Source organism: Caenorhabditis remanei, chromosome II, assembly GCF_010183535.1.
Source record: "Caenorhabditis remanei strain PX506 chromosome II, whole genome shotgun sequence".
Taxonomy (NCBI): domain Eukaryota; kingdom Metazoa; phylum Nematoda; class Chromadorea; order Rhabditida; family Rhabditidae; genus Caenorhabditis; species Caenorhabditis remanei.
Genome location: NC_071329.1, coordinates 3,188,928 through 3,198,279, shown reverse-complemented (window position 1 = coordinate 3,198,279; position 9,352 = coordinate 3,188,928). Strand labels below are relative to the sequence as shown.

General features: G+C 42.3%; 1 protein-coding gene across 1 annotated transcript; it reads left to right on the top strand.

Moving 5' to 3' along the window:
• Positions 1-4,344: 4,344 nt before the first annotated feature.
• Positions 4,345-6,437, top strand: GCK72_004257 (uncharacterized protein; the record flags this gene model as incomplete). Its single annotated transcript, XM_053724572.1, has 3 exons — positions 4,345-4,557; positions 5,316-5,385; positions 6,370-6,437. The coding sequence occupies 3 exons, from the start codon at positions 4,345-4,347 to the stop codon at positions 6,435-6,437; spliced, it is 351 nt and encodes a 116-aa protein (XP_053588766.1).
• Between the last annotated feature and the right edge of the window lie 2,915 nt (positions 6,438-9,352).

The following is a 9,352-nucleotide window of genomic DNA, read 5'->3' as shown; positions in this document are numbered from 1 at the left end:
TCAGAATCCGATAAATCTGACGACGGTGGAGAATTCGATGTGGGTCGTGGCGTTTCTTGCGAAGACGATGATGATGACGATGCATCTGAATCCTCGTCGTCGTCGTCATCTGAATTCGACGTGGTGGATTCTGAATCCGAATTCAATTCCTCCGGTGTTGGAGAGTCGTGTTGCTCCACAACGACGGTGTCCTCCTCTTGGGGTTGAGGTGTCTTCGTAAGCTCCGCCTCCTCCGAGATTTCAGATAGTGACGTCGTCGATTCGGTTCCGTCGACGTACATCATTCCGCTGCTTCCACGAGTTTGACGTCGTCTCGTTTCCTTCTTTTTCACTTTTTCCTTCTCCAACATTGTCTCCGGATTCAGATAGAACATATTCTGGGTGCCGTCGACGCGCTGAAAATTTGGAAAATGATGTTGTGGACGTTTTGAAACCAAGACATTTGGCAACCGAGTAGAACCGAATTTTAATTAAAAATTTGGGCATAGGTTCCCCCTACGCGTGACTAAATGCGCTCTATTGATAATCTCATAAAAATGTGCAGTTTTCTTATTAAAAACTGTCATTTTCACAAGATTATATTTAGAGCACATTTGCCACATTTTAGTTCACTACAGTAATCCATGTCTATCTATTTATAAGCGAGTCCTGATGTCCAGATGTCAATCAAAATCATCAGAACTGTTACCCGGACATCTGGATATACAGACAGACGTTTTTGTACAAAAGGCAGTTTTTGACTGAAAATGAGTCCTAGATAACGTTTTCAATCCAGTCACTTCCACCTTCGAGCATCTCGACATCCGGACACACAGACCCACAGACAGATAACATTAAAATTTCTCATTTCATTCTTTCTGTGTGTCCGGATGTCCAAATATCTTAAGAAATTTGCCAAAATCACATATTTTTGGTGTAAAAAGTCTCAAAAAATTACATTTTTCATGAATTTTTGTATCATGAAAATGTCTGTGCATCCGTGAATCCAGATGTCCAAGAATACTATCAAAAATGGAAAAAATTTGGGCATAGGTTCCCCCTACGCGTGACTAAATGCGCTCTATTGATAATGCTATGAAAATGTCAGTTTTTCAGTGGAAAAACTGCAATTTTTACAAGATTACAATTAGAGCGCATTTGCCACAATTTAGATTGTTATAGAAATCTAATCTGCAGCTGTGTCCGGATGTCCAGATGTCCATATAAACAAAACTATATAGACAATCTTCTAAAACTCAGAAAATTCTATTTTTCTCAAAAAAAATCGGTCTGAAACAGAGGACAAACTAAGTTTTCAGAACATTTTCGGAAAACTTTCTAAATTTCGAAATTTGGCTCCGAAATGTCCCGGTTGCCCAATTAAGGTTTTTTCACTACCGTACTTTAAAATTTTTCGCCAACATCTTCTCGAACATGTACGCAATGTTAGATCCACGACAACAGATATCCGTCGGTGCGACGGATTTCCGTCGATGATCCGGCTCCAAATGTTGACACACTTTCCTCAGTGCCGTTGGAATAGCGGACATCTCAAACTCCAAACAATCCACCTCGCTAGCCATATCCATAAGACTCTCTTCATTAAGCGGAATCTCTTTTTGCGCCGCTTCATACATCGCACGCATTCGAATTCTCGGCAGAATCTCCACCTCAAAATGACTGCAGAACGATGAGAACGTCGTCGCCTCCTCGGGAAACACATTCCGATTGTTGGGTGTCCACCCGAATCGTGCTCCCGAATCCCATCTCTCTGGGACGTCTGACATGGGGCGTGTGACGATGCCAAACTCGTCGAACGCGTTTTGCGCGTAGCAATGTGCGATTTGCGTCTCGTGAATTGTCGAGATGAAGAGCGGAATGATTTCCGAGTTGATATCAAACGGCTCGATGGCTGGCACAAAAATCAGTGCAGCCATACGGGCGGTCAAAGCTTTCACATAGACTCTCAATCGGGTTTTTGGAGGTCGTTGATCCAGCGGGACCGTCTTACAGAGGTCTGCAAACACAATATCCTCCTCAGTCTCATCAATCAACCAAGTTAAATCCGAAATCTCGGATAACTGACAGTGAAGAGCATTCAGCTGGAGAGAATTACACTGCGGCACTCCCTTGCCCAGCACAAAATGTGGCAGCGGCAGGTACTTGCGTTGCGCGTGATACAACAAATTCGTCATTGAGAACAAGTTGTCGTAAACCGTCACAAATTTCGAGACGGCATCCGCATGGATGTCGGTTACGGTAGGCGCCGGACATATCTCTGTGTACTTCTCCTTCTCGTCTATATAGGGAAACGGTTCGTCGAGCTCGCCGAGCAACTCCTCCTCCCCTTCGGCTCGTTTATGAATGTAACGGATCGGAAACATTCCTGGATTCGGCGGTTTTGGGACATTAAGAATCTCGAGTTGCTCCGCCTCAAACTGACGATCTCTATCCAACGCGTTCTTCAATTTCTCGGTACGCCGACGACTTTTCGGACGGCATCTCATCATTCGAGACTTCTCATCTGACGTCATCGGATTCCGCTTGGCGATTCCTGTCAACTCGTAAATCGTCGTGCATCGACAACGATCGTTATACGGAAACATTTGACCGGGTTGAGGTTGAGCGAGTCCCTTGTTGCCATCCTCATTCGGGAATATCTCGTTGCATTGACCGGATTGACGGATGATTTTGTCGAGGGTGAAGAGGACGGAGATCAGGCGGAGGTCTTCGTTGAGGCGACGTTCCTGGAAATGTAATGATGTTTAGATATTGGCTGAAATTGGCTGGAATCGCTCAGAATAGTTTAAGATCGTGCTGAAATCGAAAAAAAAACAAAAATTTGGGCATAGGTTCCCCCTACGCGTGACTAAATGCGCATTATTGATAATCATATGAAAATGTCAGTTTTCTTATTAAACCTGTAATTTTCACAATATTATGAATGGAGCGCATTTGCCACAATTTAAATTGTTACAGTAATCTAGATGTGTCCGGATGTTCAGATGTCCAGATGTCCACAATTATAAAGAGTACTTCTCTGGACATCAGGACAAGCAGTCAGACAGACAGACATCTTCTAAAGCCCAGAAAATCCAACTTTTTCGAAAGTTTCGGAAAAAAAAAACTACAGTAATCCTTTTTTATCTATAGACGTGTCCTGATGTCCAGATGTTCATCAAGACCAGGAAACACTGTTATCTGGACATCTGGATATACAGACAACCGTTTTTTTTTACAAAAATTTCAGAAATTCGACAGTTTTTGACTGAAATTGAGTCTTAGATAACGTATTCAAGCCAATTCCTTCCACCTAGGAGCATCTCGACATCCGGACACACAGACCCACAGACAGACAACGTTAGAATTTCTCATTTTGTTCTCCCTGTGTGTCCGGATGTCCAGATGTCCAAATATCTCATGAAATTTGTCAAAAATACATATTTTTGGTGCAAAAAGTCTCGAAAAATTAATTTTTTCAGAGATTGCTGCATCATGGAAACGTCCGTCTGTTAATCTGTGAATCCAGATGTCCAGATGTCCAAGAATACCATAAAAATTGAAAGAATTTGGGCATAGGTTCCCCCTACGCGTGACTAAATGCGCTCTATTGATAATCTTATGAAAATGTCAGTTTTCTTATTAAAAACTGTCATTTTCAAAAGATTATGATTAGAGCGCATTTGCCACATTTCAGTTTGCTACAGTAATCCATGTCTATCCATAGATGTGTCCGGATGTCCACATGTCCTCAAAAACTTTTCTGGACATCCGGATGAACAGACACACAGACAGCCGTCTAAAAGTTTGAAAAAATCCAATTTTTCTCAAAAAAAAAAAAAGGTCTGAAACAGTGAAAAAACCAAATTTTCTGTCTAAGCGCCTGTCGGATTATCCGGATGGCCAAATGTGTGCATCTATCTGTCTGTTATAGTCTATCCAGATGTCTCCAAACTCAAAAAATGCCGATTTTGAGTGATTTTTCCACCATTTTCCATCATTTTCGCGCTAATTTTCCTCCCTTACCGCACTCATATTAGCCAACTGATCATCAGGATTCCCTCCTTCCGGCTCATTCCACATCTCACAAACAATCGCCAGCGTCTCGACGGCAGTTCTCGACGGCATCGCGTTCTTCGTGACATCTTTCTCCTTCTCTTTCGGACTCTTCGTACTCTCCGCCGCCGCTTTTTTCAGCTCTTGTCTCGATTTCCGTCTTAAAATCGCATTTCCAAGAATGTCGGGTTGAACGGTGATCGCCGGGAACATGATAAACTGCTCCAACGACGCGCCAGACGAGTCGTAAACCTGTCTCAACAGGGAGACAGCGTTGTTGTGTGTCCACGCCGGTCGGAATCCCTCTTGATGCATTCGTTTGTGCATGAGCACGTTCTGACAAAAGTCGGCGAGGAGACGAACGATATGGGCGCCTCCGATTTGGAAAGTATTCAGAAGAATGACGGAACGACGGCAGGCGAGAGATTTGGCGAGTGTATTGTGCAGAGTGAGGAGTTTGATCTCATCAGGATCGTCAGTTTTCTCTTCGGCACGGACGATTGTCGTCAGATCGGTGGGCACGTGAGTGTACCGAACAACCATTCGTTCCAGTGGGCGTCTGCAAACATTTTGATAAATATTGAAATGAAAAATTGAAAAAAAATTTGGGCATAGGTTCCCACCTACACGTGACTAAATGCGCTCTACTTATAATCTTTTGAAAATGTCAGTTTCTCAGTGAAAAAACTGTCATTTTCACAAGATTATAATTAGAGCGCATTTGCCACATTTCAGTTTGCTACAGTAATCCATGTCTGTCTATTTAACGGATCTCAACCGATCTAAAACTATTGGATTTTCCAAAAAGTGTCTGGAGCACCTGTGACGCGTCTTTTCAGGTAGAAAAACGAGATTTTCGAGCAAAAATTATAGTTTTCGAGTCTGGCGTGACTTTTGGCGCGTTTTCAGATGTTCGAAAAGTCAAAATGTTCGACTTTTTGAGCTCCTGGCGCACCATTTACGCGTTTTTGACGTCATTTTGTGTGAGAAAAAGCGTCACAAGTGCGACTGGCGTCACGCCAGACTCAGAAAATCTTGATTTTTCGTGTTTTTTCCCTCAAAAATTCCGTTTTTCTGGCCGAAAAAGCGTCATAGGCGCGCCAGACGCCTTTCAAAGTCCAATTTTTGACATAAAAATGACTTAATTCTTCTCACCTAAAAACAGTACAAGCCGGATCGTATCGTCTCTCATAAATCTTAATCGGATCCATATACAACTTGGCGGCGTTCGCTTCATATCGATATCTTCTGGCTTCTCTTTGCAAATCATCCTCATTCAGAATCGTTCCAAACGTCACATTAATGAGTCGCTGGCGTTGTGCTTCGACGGCACGACGACGTTGTATCGAGGTGACGCCACCGAGGAACGCTGTCTGAAAATGGGGGAATTGGTTTCAGAATGTTTTTTTTGACATTTTTCGACTTTTTAGATCCGAAAAATTGGAATTATCGGTGGGTTTTTGAGCAAAAATCTCAGTTTTTGACCAAAAAATCAGCATTTTTGCCATTTTCAACTAACATTTTCAGTATTTTCAGTGAGATTGTGGCTAAAATCGAGGATTTTTTGACATTTTTACACATTTCAGATTTGGAAAACCTAAATTTTCTACTTTTTTAAATATGAAATTTTTTAGTTTTTTTGACCAAAAAAATCAGCATTTTTGCCAATTTTAACCAATATTTTCAGTATTTTCAGTGTATTTTCAAAAATCCTCGATTTTCGCGGTATTCTCACTGAAAATACTGAATATTTTGGTTGAAATTGGCAAAAACTGCTGATTTTTTGGTAAAAAAAACTGAAAATTTCATATAAAAACCGTCGAAAAGTTAGGTTTTCCGAATCTGAAATGTGTAAAAATGTCGAAAATCCTCGATTTTAGCCACAATCTCACTGAAAATACTGAAAATTTTAGTTGAAATTGGCAAAAACTGAGATTTTTGCTCGAAAATCCACCCAAAATTCCAATGTTCCGGATCTAAAAAGTCGAAAAATGTCCAAAAATTCTCGATTTTTCTCCTCCTCCATTTACCTTAACAATCGCAACAGGTCCATTACAAATCACTTTTCGAATGAAGAAATACGACGGTTTCTTCGATTTCTCATTCGCGTAGACCAACGTGACGTACGTCTGATTCTCCACTAAACAGAACGTCGCCCGCACTTTTATCGAATATAAGACGGCGTTCAGTGGGTATCTCGTATCGAATTTCAGAATTCTCTCCGTTGTGAATAATTCGAATGGCACGTGAATCAGATTCAGAAGGCCTCGTTCCGTCTGTGTGTGCACCCATTTCTGCCAGTTTCCATCGTCGACTTCCAACATTTTCTTCCAGAAATTCACGAATCCACGTGTCTTTACGCCGTCTGGTTTGCTGGAAAAACAGAGGAAAAGTTCGATTAAGGGCCCACTCTTTGGGCAAAAATTGCATTTTAAAAACGCGCCAGAGGGACGCCAGACACGGAAAAAGGAAATTTGACCCATCTGTCGCATCTTAAGCGCGTTTATAGTGTGTCGTTTCGAAAAATCGCGTCAAATGTGCGCCAGACTTCACTAAAACTTTAAGATCGAGAGTTTGTATGACGTCTGGCGCACCTTGGACGCGTTTTTAGTGTATCGTTTTGAAAAAACCGCGTCAAAGGTGCGCCAGACTTCACTAGAACTCAAAAATCGCGAGTGGTGGTGTTGGCTGGTGCACCTTGGACGCGCGTAGCTTTTACAGTTTTCGGATTTTCCGACTGTCTGGCGCACCTCGGACGCATTTTTAACTCATCGTTTGAAAAACATCGCGTCAAAGGTGCGCCAGTCACCATTAAAACTGAAAAATCGCGAGTTGTGGTGTTGGCTGGCGCACCTCGGCCGTCTAGTTTGCTGCCAGCCTTTGTTAGAATTCAAAAACTCGTGTTTCAATCATGTCTGGCGTGCCTGAGACGCGTTTTTAGTGTATCATTTCAAAAAAAACGCGTCAAAGGTGCGCCAGACCTCTCTAGAACTCAAAAATCTCGAGTTTTAATGATGTCTGGCGCGCCTGGGACGCGTTTTTAAGGTATCGTTCTAAAAACCGCGTCAAAGGTGCGCCAGCCTTCACTAAAACTCAAAAATCGCGATTTATGTTGTCTGGCGCGCCTTGGACGCGCGTAGCTTTTACAGTTTTCGGATTTTCCTATTGCCTGGCGCACTTTCGACGCGTTTTTAGTGCACCGTTCCGAAAAATCGCGTCAAAGGCGCGCCAGACTTCATTAAAACTCAAATACCGCGAGTTTTAATGATGTCTGGCGCACCTGGGACGCGTTCTTTCTAGATTTTGGGCTCCAGAGACTCAACTCACACTATACAAAGTTGAGGTAGAATTTGTCTGGAAGAGTCTCCTTGCTGAAACAGCGAATACTCTTTAGTAACACCGGGCGGTATCGTAAAATAGGCGATTTTCGTGTCGAACGAGTGAATGTGAAGGAGAAGACGATCCGCATCGATGATTCCATCAATGACCGATTTGATGAGATTCATTCGAATCGGATTGAGATAATTGCTCTCGGTGAGCAAGTCTTTCAGCTCATTGTACGGTCCTTCGAGTACTAATTCCACGTTGACGACCTGATGCACGTTCTTGTTCACTGGCCATGCCGATGTGATGATGTAGTCGATGAAGACGAGCGGACGGAACGCCAGACGCAGGGTTAGGATCACTTGGGTGTTGTTGTTCACGAAGACAGCTGGAAAATTGCAAAAATTGGACATTTGGACTAAAAAAACTCGAATTTTTTGTTCGAAAAATGTCTAAATTTTTGAAATCGGCTGAAAATTGACTGAAAATCTATTTGAAATTTATAAAAATTGACTGAAATTGACTGAAAATCTGCTGAAACCGGTTAAAAGTCATTCATTTTCAAAACAATCTAAAAACGACGTGCCAAAGGTGCGCCAGACTTCTCTAAAACTCAAAAAATCGCGAGATGTAATGTTGGCAGGCGCACCTGGGACGCGTTTTTGTTAATCATTCTGAAAATCGCGTCTAAGGTGCGCCAGACTTCATTAAAACTCAAAAACTCGTGCTTCAATGATGTCTGGCGCCCCTGAGACGCTTTTTTAGTGCATCTTTTCAAAAAACGCGTCAAAGGTGCGCCAGCTTCACTAAAATCCAAAAATCACGAGATGTAATGTTGACAGGCGCACCTGGGACGCGTATTTGTTAATCATTCTGAAAATCGCGTCTAAGGTGCGCCTGACTTCTCCGAAAATTTCAGATTTGCGAGTTTTTTCGAATCAGCCAATATTGATAACCGGTTTCAGCAGATTTTCAGTGTATTTCAGTCGATTTCCAGCCAATTTTCATAAATTTCAAATAGATTTTCAGCCAATTTTTGCCAATTTCAGTCAATTTTTAGACAATTTCAACTAATTTTCAGCCAATTTCAGCCATTTTTAGTCAATTTTTATCAAAACTCACTCGATTTCAGTGTGAATCCCTCTCTCAACCGTACATACATCATTCGGTTGAGTGTCGCCTGATAGTCAGCGACAAACCGTCGATGTCTATCCACATGACTCTGTTGTAACTCCAAAAAGTCACTGTTAATCTGTGCAAAAGTGTCCAACAAGTAGTCATTATCATTGAGTCCGTTTTGAAATGACCAACAAATGAGTGCTCGATGATATTGATTGATATTTTCAGCACTCTCGTCAGTCATATCATCCGTCTCCTCCGTCCGACGGATCTCCAGTTGTCCGTCATCTTTTTTTCCCAGAAACAATGGATCCAGCGGGGGGCGTGACTTCTGACGTGGCAGATACGTGCCGAATGTGGCCATCGTCATGAAATAGAATAAGGAGGAGGAGCCGACGTGTCCGAACACTGGCTCTGTGCACGCCTTCTTTTGGAGTTGAATGAATGAGAAGGCGACGGTGTAGCTGCGGAGTTGAGTGAGCACGTTTTGGAGAGCCTCCTCGTCTGGCATACCGCATACCGAGTCGGAGATGATTACCAGGTCTGGAAGAAGAGAGAATGAAAATTTGGGCATAGGTTCCCCCTACGCGTGACTAAATGCGCTCTATTTATAATCTTTTGAAAATGTCAGTTTTCCAGCGAAAAACTGTATTTTCACAAGATTATAATTAGAGCGCATTTGCCACATTTTAGTTCACTACAGTAATCCTTGTTTATCTATAGACGTGTCCTGATGTCCAGATGTTCATCAAGACCATGAGACACTGTTTTCTGGACATCAGGATATACAGACAGACGTTTTTTACACGAAAATTTCAGAAATTCTGCAGTTTTTGACTGGAAATGAGTCCTAGATAACGTATTCAAGCCAATT